This window comes from Sus scrofa, chromosome 8 (assembly GCF_000003025.6).
Source record: "Sus scrofa isolate TJ Tabasco breed Duroc chromosome 8, Sscrofa11.1, whole genome shotgun sequence".
Taxonomy (NCBI): Eukaryota; Metazoa; Chordata; class Mammalia; order Artiodactyla; family Suidae; genus Sus; species Sus scrofa.
Window position 1 is genome coordinate 51,557,154 of NC_010450.4, and position 16,828 is coordinate 51,573,981.

The following is a 16,828-nucleotide window of genomic DNA, read 5'->3' on the forward strand; positions in this document are numbered from 1 at the left end:
CAAAGATTAATTGACCATAGGTGTCAGGGTTTATTTCCGGGTTCTCTATTCTGTTCCATTGTTCTGTCTGTCTGTTTTGATACCAGTACCACACTGTTTCGATGACTGTGGCTTTGTAATATTGCTTGAAGTCTGGGAGAGTTATGCCTCCTGCTTGGTTTTTGTTCCTCAGGATTGCTTTGGCAATTCTGGGTCTTTTGTGTTCCATATAAATGTTTGGATTGTTTGTTCTAGTTCTGTGAAAAATGTCATGGGTATTTTGATAGGGATTGCATTGAATCTGTAGATTGCTTTGGGTAGTATGGCCATTTTCACAATATTGATTTTTTCCAATCCAGGTACATGGAATATCTTTCCATTTCTTTACATCTTCATTGATTTCTTTGATTAAAGTTTTATAGTTCTCGGCATATAGGTCCTTTACCTCTTTGGTCAGGTGTATTCCAAGCTATTTGATTTTGTGAGGTGCAATTTTAAAAGGTATCGTGTTTTTGTATTCCTTTTCTAATATTTCATTGTTAGTATACAGAAATGCAACTGACTTCTGAATGTTAATCCTATATCCTGCCACTTTGCTAAATTTATTAATCAGTTCAAGGAGTTTTGGGGTTGAGTCCTTAGGGTTTTCTAGGTATAGTATCATGTCATCTGCATACAGTTACAGTTTTATCTCTTCTCTTCCTAAATGGATGCCTTTTATTTCTCTTGTTTGTCTGATTGCTGTGGCTAGGACTTCCAAAACTATGTTGAAGAGCAGTGGTGAGAGTGGGCATCCCTGTCTTGTTCCAGATTTGAGTGAGAAGGCTTTCAGTTTTTCCCCATTGAGGATTATATTTGCTGTGGGTTTATCATAAAGGGCTTTGATTATATTCAGGAATGTTCCCTCTATACCCACTTTGGCGAGGGACTTGATCATGAATGGATGTTGGACTTTGTCAAATGCTTTTTCTGCGTCTATTGAGATGATCATATGATTTTTGACTTTTTTTGTTAATGTGGTGTATGATGTTGATTTATTTGCATATGTTGCACCATCCTTGTGAAACTGGGATGAACCCTACCTGGTCATGGTGTATGATTTTTTTGATATGTTGTTGGATTCGGTTGGGTAAGATTTTGTTGAGAATTTTTGCATCTATATTCATCAAAGATATTGGGCGATAGTTTTCTTTTTTGGTGGTATCTCTGTCTGGTTTTGGAATGAGGGTGATGGTGGCCTCATAGAATGTCTTTGGGAGTATTCCTTCTTCTTCAACCTTTTGAAAGAGTTTAAGGAGGATGGGCACCAATTCCTCTTTATATGTTTGATAGAATTCGCCTGTGAAGCCATCTGGTCTGGACTTTATTTGTAGGGAGTGTTTTTATGACATCTTCAATTTCATTTCTAGTGATCGGTCTGTTCAGTTGGTCTGTTTCTTCTTGATTCAGTTTTGGCAGGCTGTAAGATTCTAGAAAATTGTCCATTTCTTCCAGATTGTCAAACTTGTTGCCATATAGTTGTTCACAGTATTCTCTTATGGTTTTTTGTATTTCTGCAGTATCTGTTGTGCAGTATCTCCTTTTTCATTTATAATTTTGTTTATTTGAGTTCTTTCTCTCCTCTTTTTAGTGAGTCTGGCCAGGGGTTTGTCAATTTTGTTCACCTTTTCAAAGAACCAGCTCTTGGTTTTATTAATTTTCTCTATTGTTTTTTGAGTCTCTATTTTATTGATTTCTTCTTTGATCTTTATAATTTCCTTCCTTCTGCTGACTTTAGGACTTTTTTGTTCTTCTTTTTCTAGTTCGTTTAGGTGGAGGGTTAAATTATCAATTTGGGATCTTTCTTCTTTTTTGAGAAAGGCCTGTATTGCTATAAATTTCCCTCTGAGCACTGCTTTTGCAGCATCCCATAGATTTTGAGAGGTTGTGTCTTCATTATCATTTGTTTCATGGTATTTTTTAATTTTCTTCTTGATTTCCTCATTGACCCATTGGTTTTTTAGTAGCATGTTGCTTAGTCTCCATGTAGTAGGTTTTTTCTCTTTCCTTTTCCCTTGGTTGGTTTCTAATTTCATGTCATTGTGGTCAGAGAAGATACTTGAGATAATTTCTATTCTCCTAAATTTATTGAGGTTAGATTTGTGTCCCAATATGTGGTCAATTCTTGAGAATGTTCCATGTGCACTTGAGAAGAATGTGTATTCTCATTTTTTTGGATGTAGTGTCCTGAAGATATCAATTAAGTCTAACTTTTCTATTGTTTCCTTTAGGATCTCTGTTGCTTTATTGGTTTTCTGTCTAGAGGATCTGACCATTGATGTGAGGGGGTATTGAGGTCTCCTACTATGATTGTATTCTCATCAATATCTCCCTTTATGTCTGTTAATATTTGTTGTATGTATCTGGATGCTCCTATATTTGGGGCATATATGTTGACGATAGTAATATCCTCTCCTTGCATGTATCCCTTAAGCATTAAGTAGTGTCCTTCTTTGTCTTTCTTTATGTCTTTTGTTTTAAAGTCTATTTTGTCTGATATGAGTGTTGCAACACCTGCTTTTCTGTCATGTCTATTGGCATGAAATATTTTTCCCCACCCTTTCACTTTCAATCTATATGTATCCTTTGTTCTAAGGTGAGTTTCTTGTAGGCAGCATATTGAAAGTTTTTGCCTTTTTATCCACTCAGCCACTCTGTGTCTTTTGATTGGGGCGTTCAGTCCATTGACATTTAAGGTGATAATTGATAGATGATTATTTATTGCCATTTTGAACCTCATGTTCCAGTTGATTCTATGGTTCTCCATTCTTCCTTTCTTTTTCTTTTTTTTTTTTTTTGGTTGGACTGTCTGCTGTTATTACCTGCTTGAGTTTTTTTTTTTTTTTTCATTTTTTGCGAATGCAATAATTGGTTTTGGTTTGTGGTTGCCCTGTTTTTTAAGTATGCTAACCCCTTCCTATACTTGTGTTTTAGCCTGATGGTCCTGTAGGTTCAAACACTTCATTACTATATTAAAATTAAGAAGAGAAACATACAAACAAACAAAAAGGGTTATTTACCTCCTAACATCCCTTGCCCACATTTTATGATTTTGATGACACTTTCTTATTTTTTCTTTTTAATTTCATTTTGTTTGAAACATGTTCATGATTAAATCTGTATGCTGGCTTATTTGAGTGACTGCTCTCTGATTGCGGTTTCCTCAGTCCTAGTTCTTCCTCTTCTTTTTTTTTTTCTTTTCTTTTTTCTTCCCTTTCCTTCCTTTCTTTTTGGTTTAGAGAAGCCCTTTCTGTATTTCTTTTAGCCTGGTTTTTGTGTTGCTGTATTCTCTAAGTTTTTGTTTGTTGGAAAAAGTTTTCATTTCCCCTTCTATTTTAAATGATATTCTTGCTGGATAGAGTATTCTAGGTTGCATATTTTTTTTCCTTTTAGCACTTTAAATATCTCTTGACATTCCCCCCTGGCCTGTAGAGTTTCTGTGGAGAAATCAGCTGATAATCTTATGGGGGTTCCCTTGTAGGTAACATTCTGCTTTTCTCTTGCTGCCTTTAAGATCCTCTCTTTATCACTAACTTTTGCCATTTTTATTATAATGTGTCTTGGTGTGGGCCTATTTGGGTTCAATTTGTTTGGGGCCCTCTGTGCTTCCTGTATCTTGAGCTCAGTATCCTTTAGATTTGGGAAGTTTCCAGTAATAACTTCTTCAAATGTATTTTCCATTCCCTTATCTTTTTCTACTCCTTCTGGAATTCCTATTATGCATAGATTGGCTTGCTTTATATTATCCCATAGGTCTCTTATATTGCTTTCCAGTTTTTTGATTTGGTTTTCTGTCTGCTGACCTGATTGGGTGATTTCCATTATTTTATCTTGTATATCACTGATTCATTCTTCTGCATTATTCATTCTGGTTTTTACTGCCCTTAGTTCAGTTTGTATCTCTGCAAGTGAATGTTCTAGTTTTTCTTGGCTCTTCCTTATATTTTATAGTTCCTTTCTGAGGGTATCTGCATTACTGTTCATATCTTCTCTTAATTCCTTCAGTATTTTCACTATTTCTCTTTTGAACTCCAGGTCTGTCTGACTGCAGAGATCTATTTCATTGTTGACTATTTTGGGTGGGTTCTCCTGTTGGTTTGACTGGAGGTGGTTTCTCAGCTTCTTCATCTTGCTTGTTGTTTTCTTTCTCCTGAGGGAGTTGTAGTCTCTGTGACTGGACAGTGTTTGCCTTGTTACTGCCATGGAATATTTCCTGAGGGCTGGTGTTGTTGGTCAGTCTTTTTTGGGGCAGTGTGGTTTTTCTGGAGTGTTGATGAGGCTAACAGGGTCTCTTTGAAGCAAAGGAGGACTTCCTGAGGGCAGACAGGACTGGGAGGTCCACACCACGATGGTAGCAGATTTCACTCGGTCAGGCAAAGCTTGCTCTGGTGTTTTTAGGCTGTGGGGTTCTTGCAGGGGGTTGGTTGTGTTGGACAGCTTTTCCTCAGGAGTGCAGCACACCCTGAGGGCTGGAGCTGCTATCTGGGTCACTGAGAACCCAAGAGGCTCTTCTCTAGGGCAGCCCAATTCAGAAGGACGGGCTGAGAATGTCGGCAGATCTTTTCACAGTCAGGCCAAGCTTGTTGTAGCTTTTCTGGGCTGCAGGGGGTCCTGCAGGGAGCTGGCAGTCCTTACAGCTGTTCTGCAGGAGTGCGGCTCCCCCTGAGGGCTGGAGCAGCTAGCTGGGCTGCTGAAAACCCAAGAGGCTCTTCCCCAGGGCAGCCTGACTCAGAAAGACTGTCCAAGAATTAGGCTGATCTTTTCACGGCCCAGCAAGGCTTGTTGTAGCTTTTCTGGGCTTCAGAGGGTCCTGCCTGGAGCTGGCAGTCCTATGCAGCTGATCCACGAGAGCTCAGCACCCCCCTGAGGGCTTGGGCGGCTAGCTGGGCCACTGCCAACCCAAGAGGCTCTTCCCCAGGGCTAGACGACTCGAAAAGACTGTCCAAGAATTAGGCAGATCTTTCCATGGCCTGGCTAGGCTTGTTCTAGATTTTCTGGGCTGTAGGCCTTTTCTTGGGGGCTGGTGGTGTTTGGTGCTGTTCTGTGGAAGTGTAGCCTCTCCAAAGGGCAAGCAGGCCTGTGCAGGGACAGCCCCTGTGGTGGTAGGCTTCAGGCAATTGTTGAGGCCAGCCCTCCTGGATGGCAGGCAGCCCCAGGTCCGGTGAGAGCGTAGGGGGTGGCAGGGGTGGGGGGAAGGGATGCACTGGGAAGCACAGCTTTCAGCTAGCTAGCGGGCCAGTAAGCTTGCTGTGGTGTGGGGAGTATTCTATGGGGACCCACCCCTTCTTCTCTCCCCTCCCCAGCACAGGCGCAGACCAGGCTCTTCTCCCAGGTTCCCTCTGATGTGGCTTTCCACTTCCCCGCCCCTAGAGTATTGCTCCCTTCCTCTGCGACAGCTTTGTTTTCTAGTCTCCCAGGCAGTCTCTGCCCTGTAAAACTTGACAGACCAGTTTCTAGACCTCCCAAGCAGTCTCTGTTCCACCCTGCCCCCCCAGCCCTTTCCCAGGGACTAACCTCTGGAGCCGAGGTCTCAGTGCCCAGCCCCCACCCAGGAGTCTCAATTTTTGGTGACTGTGCCTGTAGTTCAGATGGTCCATTTGGTTCTCGATCTGCTTTTCAGAACTCCAACTTACTGCTACACTCTTCTCTGCATCTGGAGATTCCTCCAGTTCATTTGATCTTTCCCCTGAGTAGGTGACTTTCCGGGGTGCGGGATCCCTTTCTCCTCCTCAGTTCCCTTTCAGGAGTGCCCATCCATCTCGGAATCACCTTCTCTCACTCTCCTTTTTTTTCTTGTTTTACCTAGTAATGTCATGAACTTCTTGCCATTATTGGAGTTTAGGTTCTTCTGCCAGTGATTGGTTGCTGTTCTCTGTGAGTCATTTATCCTGTAGATGTGTTTTTTTTTTTTGTGTTTGTGGGAGACAGCGAGCGTGTCCCCCTACTCTTCTGCCATCTTGTCTCTGGTGAGTGGAAATATTAAGCTGTGCATTTCAAATGATTATCTATCTATCTATCAACAAAGAATGTCTTGACTTGACAGTGAGGAACACAAAGAACCACCCTAACCTACCTCTGGTCTCATCAATATGGGAGCAATGGAGGAAAAACAATTTTCTACCCAATGAAGCATTGAGCTCAAGAAAAAATCTATTTCCCTATAAAACTAAGATAATGAGCTCCTAAAGGTAAGAAGGAAGACACTGAAGCACTGAAAATGTTTGTGATTTATCTAATTATATATAAAGCAGAGCCATAGGCAAATAAACTTTAAAGGCTTGGTTTTGTGATGACTATAACAAAGAGTATGATAAATCACTCAAAAGGAATCAGATACACATAAAAAAAAATGCTCAACATCACTAATTATTAGAGAAATGCAAATAAAAACTACAATGAATTATCACTTCACATCTGTCAGGATAGCCATCATTAGTAAGTTTACAAATAACAAATGCTAGAGTGGGTGTACAGAAAAGGGAACCATCCTAACTGTTAGTGGGAGTGTAAACTGGTACAACCACTGTGGAAAACAGTATGGAATTTCCTCAGAAAACTGAACATAGACTTACCATGTGATTTAGCTATCCCACTCCTGGGCATATATCTAGACAAAACTATAATTCAAAAAGACATATGCATCCCTATGTTTATAGCAGCACTATTCAAAATTGCCAAGACATGAAAACAATATAAATGTCCATCAACATATGAATGAATTAAGACGTGTTACATATATACAGTGGAATACTACTCAGCCATAAAAATAATGAAATAATGACATTTGCAGCAATATGGATGAAATTAGAGATTCTCATACTATGTGAAATAAGTCAAAGAGAGAAAGAAAATACCATATGATATCACATACATAAGTAATCTAAAATATGGCACAGATGAACATATCTACAGAACAGAAACAGACTCACAGACATAGAGAACAGACTTGTTGTTGCCAAGGGTATTGGGGAGGGAGTGGAATGGATGGAGACTTTGGGGTTAATAGTTGCAAACTATTACATTTAGAATGAATAAACAATGAAGTATTACTGTATAGCATAAGAAAATATATCCAATCTCCTGAGGTAGACCATAATGGAAGATAGTATGAGGAAACGAATGTATATGTGCATATAAGATAGATGATAGATAGATAGATAGATAGATAGATAGATAGATAGTAGATAGATATAACTGGGTCATACAGCAGAAATTGGCACAACATTGTTAGTCACCTATAATAAAAAAAATGAAAAATAAAAGTTGGGGGAAAAAAGGAGCTAGACAAAGAATTCTAAGTACAGCTTTTCTCTTGAGACTGGTTTCAGGAATGGGCTCAGTAGGATCTAGTTTATATCTGCCTTTGGGGAAGTCTGGTCCAGAAGCTGCTAGAACTCTGTCATCATTCCCAACCTTCACTTCAGCCCTAACTTGACCAAGGTCAATGTCCAGAGTATGGAGACATACTCCCCCCCACTTCAATCCTGCTTTCTCCACTCAAGACTAATTAAGAAGAAGTTTTAAATTTTCAGGATATTCATTTTTTTAATTTTATAATATTTATATATTAATTTCCATTTTTTTTACAATTTAATTAGTGATCATTTCCTATATTATTTTGTAGTACTATTTGGACCTGGTGAGGGTCTTCTTAGAAATGTCCAATGGTATTTGAGAACAAGACATTTTACTGTTTTCTGGGCATTAATTTAAATATAATTCATATCACATCACAGCTAAGGCTATGTAGTTTTTCAGTATTACATTTTTTCACTTGTCATGTATCAAGAGTGATTTTGATTTATCATGTACTAAGAGTGAAGTAAAGGCTCTTTTTAGCACTAAGTTTCTGTTTCTATCAATGTATATCCTCTATAGACTAAAATTTATGAATATTGATACTCTGTTATTTAAAGCATGGATATTTATAACCTTTGTGCATTGGTATCCTGCATTAAGATGTGCTCATTTTTGTTTTATTTAATTTTCTTGAATTCACCTTTGACAAATATTCAGGTTTGCACCATCTAATCTTTTTATTTGCATTTGCTAAATAGACTTGTCCAGATAGTTAATCATCCTGAGTCACTATATTTTAAGTAATGAATGTCTCTTGTCAGATCCTAAATATTGGTGTCACCCTAAAGTGTCTCTTCTTGGTTAAAGGATTATTTCAGGCTAGTTATTTTTAAGAAACAAAAGACTCAGGAAGTTTTTATTTTTACCTCTCCCTTGGCTGCCTGAAAGAATTTAGACAGAGGGCCTATTCCAGGAAAAGAACTGTCACCAGAGGTAATAACAAAGCATATGATTGAGGTGTGCTGAGCTGGATGACCTCAGCACAGCCTGAAAATCAGTTCCTCCTGGTGTCTCTGTATGGCCAGCAAACATTGGTCACCAAATATTTGCCCTTCCCATCTTCCTCTGAATCATCTTCCTCTCCTTTGAGGTCCCAGATCCCTGCCCTCTTGTTCTTAGCTCAGAAGGGCATATAAGCTTAAATTTCATGGCTGTATGTAGGTCTCATATTCTTACGGGACCCATGTACACATAAAATTAAAAGTTTTTCTCCTTTTCTCTCTTATGAAAATTTGATTTTTAAATCAGCCAAAGAACCAAAAGAGTGGAAGAAAAAAACTTTCTTCCCCAAAGTTGGATTTGGCTTTGAGATAAATATGAAAATCTTTTTAACATTACATTTATATTTATTTACAATTAAATATATGGGATTCTAGAATTCTAATCACAGCACTATTTACAATAGCCAAGACATGGAAACAACCTAAATGTCCATCGACAGAGGAGTGGATCCAGAAGATGTGGTACATATACACAATGGAATATTACTCAGCCATTAAAAAGAATGAAATACCAGCATTTTTTGCAACATGGATGGACCTAGAAACTATCATGCTAAGTGAAGTCAGCCATACAATGAGACACCAACATCAAATGCTTTCATTGACATGTGGAATCTGAAAAAAGGACAGACTGAACTTCTTTGCAGAACAGATGCTAACTCACAGACATTGAAAAACTTATGGTCTCTGGAGGAGACAGTTTGGGGGGTGGGGGGATGTGCCTGGACTGTGGGATGGAAATCCTGTGAAATCAGATTGTTATGATCATTATACAACTACAGATGTGAAAAAAAATAGAATATTTAAAAAAATAGAATTTTAATCATATTTTATTTTACAGTATATCTTGATTTTTAATTACTCATGAAATTACCTGCATTTTTATTTTCACATTTACTTTTCTGATAATTTATGTTTTTATACTTTAAAATTTGTAAAATGAAAGTTATTTATAGCTATAACTTTTAATACACATTTTAAATTTCATTTTTTTTTTTTTGTTTTAGATTTACAGAGCAACAGGAAAGAGAAGACAAGGAGTCACTGTGTACCTCGTATCCAGCTCTTTAATTAGCATCTTAAATCACTATGGCACACTGGTCAAAACTAATAAACCAATAGAGCTCATACTCAAATTTCTTCAGTTCTACTCTAATGCTATTGTCCATTTCAAAACCTCATTACATACACATTATATCTAGTCATCATGACTTCATTGGTCACTCTCACAAGTGAGAATTTGAAACCTTTCTTATTTTGGATGACCTTGACATTTTTTAGGTTAATTATTCAGGTATTTTAAATAATGTCCCTGAATTGGAATTTGTCTGATGTTATTCTCATAATTTTACTTGATTTATGAATTTGAGGGAGGAAAATCACAGAGTAAATTGCCATTTACATTGAATCTTATCAAGGGTACATATGATAGCACATCATCATGATTAATCTTGATCTCATGATTAAAGTAATGTTTGTCCTCTACCTCCAAAATAAGTTTAAGCCTTTGGAAAAAATCAATGCCTATGCTCAAACTCCTCCAAAAAAAAAAAAAAAAAAAAAAAAAAAAAGAAAGAAAGCAATAGGAGAGAATACCCCCAAACTTAAATTACCAGGCCAGCATTCCTCTGATACCAAAGCCAGATAAGGACACAAGAAAAGACCAACATGCTTAATACATGTAAATACAAATATTTTCAATAAATTAGCCATCCAAAGTTAATAATACATCAAAAAGATTATACCCTATGACCAAGTGGGATTTATCCCCAGATGTAAGTATGGCTCAACATGCACAAATCAATACATGGAATACAGGAATTCCTGTCACAGCTCAGTGGTCACAAAACCAACTAGTATCCATGAGTACATGGTTTTGATCTCTAGCCTCACTCAGTGGGTTAAGGATCTGGCATTGCAGTGAGCTGTGGTGTAAGCCACAAATGTGGCTCAGATCTCCCATTAGTGTGGCTGTGGTGTAGGTCAGCAGTTACAGTTATGATTCTACCCCTAACCTGGGAAATTTCATAGCTAGGTGCAGCCCTAAAAAGACACACACACACAAATACATAGGATACATATCAATAGAATGAAAGATAAAAGTAATATAATTATCTCAATAGCTGAAGTAAACACTTTTAAAAAAATACAACAATTTTATGATAAAAATACTGAAAAATGGGTATAGAAGGAACATACCACAACACAATAAAAGGCATATATAACAAGCCCTCAACTGACATCATACTCAGTGTTGAAATGCTAGAAGTTATCTAAGGTCAGGAATAAGTAAAATGTGCCCACTCTCACCATTCCTATTCAACATGGTATAGTAAATCTAACCAGAGCAATCAGGAAAAAAAAAAAAAGAGAGATAGAGAAAAGAAACAAAAGGTACCCAAAATGGAAAGCAAGGAGTAAAATTGTCTTACAATCTGTAACCTACACCACAGCTCACAGCAATGCCTTTTCACATGCAATCAATTAATATTTGATAAGGGAGCCAAGAATACTCAATGGTGTTGGAAAATCTGAATAATCACCCATGGAAGAATAAAATTAAAACCCTAACTTATGCCACTCACACACACACACACACACAAACTCAAAATTGATAAAAGACTTAAATATAATACCTAAAACCATAAAATTCCTAGAAGAAAACCTCAGATAAGTGATTCATGACATTAGTCTTAAAAAAAATTTTTGGGTAGGACATCAAAATTACAAATCAATAAGTGAGATAACATCAAACCAAAAAGCTTTTTACAACAAAAGAAAGAATCAACAAACTAAAAGGCAACATATGAAATAGGAGACAATATATTAAAAAAAAAAAAAAAAAGGCAGTAGGACTTAATAGATGTGTTTCCAAAGAAGACATACAAATTGTCAGTAGGTACATGAAAAGATGCTTGTTTTAAAGTGGCAAAGAGCTTAGCTGAATTTTATTCATGCCCTAGTGTTTTGTAAAAAGTGAACTTGCTTTCTAAGTCCTAAGGATCAAGTTTAAAAGGGTATGGATTCAGTTGGCTTTAGGCAATATTACGAAGCCACAGTAATCAAGAGTGTAGTACTTGTACCAAAACAGACAGACCAATGGAAAAAAGTAGAGAACCCGGAAATAAACCCAAGATGTTTGGTCAATTAATCTTTGACAAAGGAGGCAAGAATATAAAATTGGAAAAAGGCAGTCTTTTCAGCAAGTATTGCTGGGAAACCTGGACAGCTGCATGCAAATCAATGAAACTAGAACACACCCTCACACCATGCACAAAAATAAACTCAAAATGGCTGAAAGACTTAAATATAAGACAAGACGTCATCAAACTTCTGGAAGAGAACATATGCAAAACATTATCTGACATCAACCTTACAAATGTTTTCTCAGGTCAGTCTCCCAAAGCAACATAAATAAAAGCAAAAATAAACAAATGGGACCTAATCAAACTGATAAGATTTTGCACATCAAAGGAAACCAAAAGAAAAAAAAAAAAAACTTACAGAATGGGAGAAAATAGTTTCAAATGAATCAACTGACAAGGGCCTAATCTCTAAAATATACAAACAACTTATACAACTCAACAGCAAAAAAGCCAACAACCCAATGGAAAAATAGGCAAAAGATCTGAATAGACATTTCTCCAAGGAAGATATACAAATGGCCAACAAGCACTTGAAACAATGCTCAACATCCCTGATTATTTGAGAAATGCAAATCAAAACTACCATGAGATACCACCTCACACAAGTCAGGATGGCCATCATTAATAAGTCCACGAATAACAAGTGCTGGAGGGGGTGTGGAGAAAAGGGAACCCTCTTGCACTGTTGGTGGGAATGCAAGCTGGTACAACCACTATGGAGAACTGTATGGAGGTATCTTAGAAATCTATTCGCAGAACTACTATATGACTCAGCAATCCCATTCTTTGGCATATATCCAGACAAAACTTTCCTTAAAAGAGACACATGCACCCGAATGTTCTTTGCAGCAATATTCACAATAGCCAAGACATGGAATCAACTCCAATGTCCACTGATAGATGACTGGATTCAAAGATGTGGTAAATATGCACAATGGAATACTACTCAGCCATAAAAAAGAACAAAATAATGCCATTTGCATCAACATGAATGGAAGTAGAAACTGTCATCCTGAGTCAAGTAAGTCATAAAGACAAAGACAAATACCATACAGTATCACTTATATCTGGAATCTAATATATGACACAAAGGAATCTTTCCACAGAAAAGAAAATCATGGACTTGCAGAATAGACTTGTGGTTGCCAAGGGGGAAGGGGAAGGACTGGGAGGGACTGTGAGCTTAGGGTAAATAGATGCAGAATGTTGCCTTTGGGATGGATTAGCAATGGGATCCCTCTGTGTAGCACTGGAAACTCTGTCTAGTCACTTAAGATGGAGCATGATAATGTGAGAAAATAGAATGTGTACATGTATGTGTAACTGGGTCACCATGCTGTACTGTAGAAAAATATATGTATAAATAAATGAGAAAAAATAAATAAATAAATAAATAAATAAACAAACTGTATGAAGAGACTCTCCTTCAGGCAAAGGGACTGTAAGTATGCAAAACAGTATTAGGGGAGGAGACACAAACAATCCTCCTCATTCTACAAAATGCATTATATTCTGGATGTTCACATATGAAATTTCCTTCATTCTAGAAGTCGTTGTTACCATCAGCATTTAAGATGACAATGCCTATAGATGTATATTCAGCTTATTAGAGCAATGAATGACTTCACACTTCTCTAGATGAAGACTTACTATTGCTTAGCCAACAATAATATAGATACATTTTTCTTTTGCAGTAATAGTTCACAATTAAAAGAGGTTTTTCATTGAGAAAGTCCTTATTTCTTAAGTCTGTGCCTCTCAAATTCATTCTCTTTCTTAAAAATGTATTATTTGTTATTCAACTCTAGAATAGCATCTAAGGGATTAAGACAAATGAAAATTCAAAAGCCATGTAAATGGGATGAGAGTGAAAGGATGAAAATGCAACCTGACTCTCCCAGAACCCAGGAAGTTAATAAGAAGCTCTAAATGCCCTCGAATTCCAGACCCTGTTCCCTATAGGTAAAAGATCATACTTTTTGCTGTTTTAGGGCTTGCTTTCTGCTCTGTACAAAACTTTGTGGAAGGGGAAAAACAGGCCCCTGAGTATGTGCCTCTATGCTTGAAACTTCTTGAAACTGCTCCTAACTGCTTGTTTGGCTTCTGTAAACCTGCTTGCATAAGACAAAAAGAGGAGAAGTCAATCGCCTAACCGACCCCAGTAAGATCGGGCGTGCCACAAAATGTTGAAAATCCTGATAAATATATCTTGGTGACAATATGTCTCCCCCACCCAGAGACAGGCACAAACATGTAACTCCAGAACAACTTAAAATTAATTGGTCCACAAAGCGCGGGCTCTCGAAGTTTTGAATTGACTGGTTTGCGATATTTTAAAATGATTAGTTTGTAAAAGCGCGGGCTTTGTTATGAACCCCATAAAAGCTGTCCCGACTCCACACTCGGGGCCACAGTCCTCTACCCCTGCGTGGCGTACGACTGTGGGCCCCAGCGCGCTCGGAATAAAAATCCTCTTGCTGTTTGCATCAAGACCGCTTCTCGTGAGTGATTTGGGGTGTCGCCTCTTCCGAGTCAGGACAAGAGGGATTTTAACTTGACTGGCCTTTCAATTTGGTGCGTTGGCCGGGAAACCCGCGACTACCCCTCACACCCGAGAACCGACTTGGAGGTAAAGGGATCCCCTTTGGAACGTGTGAGTGTGTGTGTCGGCTGGCGTCTCTGTTCTGAGTGTCTGTTTTCGGTGATGCGCGCTTTCGGTTTGCAGCTGTCCTCTCAGACCGTAAGGACTGGGGGACTGTGATCAGCAGACGTGCTAGGAGGATCACAGGCTGCCACCCTGGGGGACGCCCCGGGAGGTGGGGAGAGCCAGGGACGCCTGGTGGTCTCCTTCCGTCGGTCAGAGGACCGAGTTCTGTTGTTGAAGCGAAAGCTTCCCCCTCCGCGGCCGTCCGACTCTTTTGCCTGCCTGTGGAAGACGCGGACGGGTCGCGTGTGTCTGGATCTGTTGGTTTCTGTTTTGTGTGTCTTTGTCTTGTGCGTCCTTGTCTACAGTTTTAATATGGGACAGACGGTGATGACCCCTCTTAGTTTGACTCTTGACCATTGGACTGAAGTTAAATCCAGGGCTCATAATTTGTCAGTTCAGGTTAAGAAGGGACCTTGGCAGACTTTCTGTGTCTCTGAATGGCCGACATTCGATGTTGGATGGCCATCAGAGGGGACCTTTAATTCTGAGATTATCCTGGCTGTTAAAGCAATTATTTTTCAGACTGGACCCGGCTCTCATCCCGATCAGGAGCCCTATATCCTTACGTGGCAAGATTTGGCAGAGGATCCTCCGCCATGGGTTAAACCATGGCTGAATAAGCCAAGAAAGCCAGGTCCCCGAATTCTGGCTCTTGGAGAGAAAAACAAACACTCGGCTGAAAAAGTCAAGCCCTCTCCTCATATCTACCCCGAGATTGAGGAGCCGCCGGCTTGGCCGGAACCCCAATCTGTTCCCCCACCCCCTTATCCGGCACAGGGTGCTGCGAGGGGACCCTCTGCCCCTCCTGGAGCTCCGGCGGTGGAGGGACCTGCTGCAGGGACTCGGAGCTGGAGGGGCGCCACCCCGGAGCGGACAGACGAGATCGCGACATTACCGCTGCGCACGTACGGCCCTCCCATACCGGGGGGCCAATTGCAGCCCCTCCAGTATTGGCCCTTTTCTTCTGCAGATCTCTATAATTGGAAAACTAACCACCCCCCTTTCTCGGAGGATCCCCAACGCCTCACGGGGTTGGTGGAGTCCCTTATGTTCTCTCACCAGCCTACTTGGGATGATTGTCAACAGCTGCTGCAGACACTCTTCACAACCGAGGAGCGAGAGAGAATTCTGTTAGAGGCTAGAAAAAATGTTCCTGGGGCCGACGGGCGACCCACGCAGTTGCAAAATGAGATTGACATGGGATTTCCCTTGACTCGCCCCGGTTGGGACTACAACACGGCTGAAGGTAGGGAGAGCTTGAAAATCTATCGCCAGGCTCTGGTGGCGGGTCTCCAGGGCGCCTCAAGACGGCCCACTAACTTGGCTAAGGTAAGAGAGGTGATGCAGGGACCGAATGAACCTCCCTCAGTTTTTCTTGAGAGGCTCATGGAAGCCTTCAGGCGGTTCACCCCTTTTGATCCTACCTCGGAGGCCCAGAAAGCCTCAGTGGCCCTGGCCTTCATAGGACAGTCAGCCCTGGATATCGGAAAGAAGCTTCAGAGACTGGAAGGGTTACAGGAGGCTGAGTTACGTGATCTAGTGAAGGAGGCAGAGAAAGTGTATTACAAAAGGGAGACAGAAGAAGAAAGGGAACAAAGAAAAGAGAGAGAAAGAGAGGAAAGGGAGGAAAGACGTAATAAACGGCAAGAGAAGAATCTGACTAAGATCTTGGCTGCAGTGGTTGAAGGGAAAAGCAATAGGGAAAGAGAGAGAGATTTTAGGAAAATTAGGTCAGGCCCTAGACAGTCAGGGAACCTGGGCAATAGGACCCCACTCGACAAGGACCAATGTGCATATTGTAAAGAAAAAGGACACTGGGCAAGGGACTGCCCCAAGAAGGGAAACAAAGGACTGAAGGTCTTAGCTCTGGAAGAAGATAAAGACTAGGGAAGACGGGGTTCGGACCCCCTCCCCGAGCCCAGGGTAACTTTAAAGGTGGAGGGGCAACCAGTTGAGTTTCTGGTTGATACCGGAGCGAAACATTCAGTGCTACTACAGCCATTAGGAAAACTAAAAGATAAAAAATCCTGGGTGATGGGTGCCACAGGGCAACAACAGTATCCATGGACTACCCGAAGAACAGTTGACTTAGGAGTGGGACGGGTAACCCACTCGTTTCTGGTCATACCTGAGTGCCCAGCACCCCTCTTAGGTAGAGACTTACTGACCAAGATGGGAGCACAAATTTCTTTTGAACAAGGGAAACCAGAAGTGTCTGCAAATAACAAACCTATCACTGTGTTGACCCTCCAATTAGATGACGAATATCGACTATATTCTCCCCTAGTAAAGCCTGATCAAAATATACAATTCTGGTTGGAACAGTTTCCCCAAGCCTGGGCAGAAACCGCAGGGATGGGTTTGGCAAAGCAAGTTCCCCCACAGGTTATTCAACTGAAGGCCAGTGCTACACCAGTGTCAGTCAGACAGTACCCCTTGAGTAAAGAAGCTCGAGAAGGAATTCGGCCGCATGTTCAAAGATTAATCCAACAGGGCATCCTAGTTCCTGTCCAATCTCCCTGGAATACTCCCCTGCTACCGGTTAGAAAGCCTGGGACTAATGACTATCGACCAGTACAGGACTTGAGAGAGGTCAA

The 16,828-nt window shown here is 40.1% G+C and overlaps 1 protein-coding gene across 1 annotated transcript in view; it reads left to right on the top strand.

Moving 5' to 3' along the window:
• Positions 1–16,828, top strand: part of LOC106504658 — a 41,804-nt gene that overhangs the window by 22,334 nt on the left and 2,642 nt on the right. The window contains 4 exon segments of the mRNA XM_021100532.1: positions 14,250–14,469; positions 14,537–15,266; positions 15,369–15,788; positions 16,119–16,827. Coding sequence (XP_020956191.1) covers positions 14,250–14,469; positions 14,537–15,266; positions 15,369–15,788; positions 16,119–16,827 — 2,079 coding nt within the window.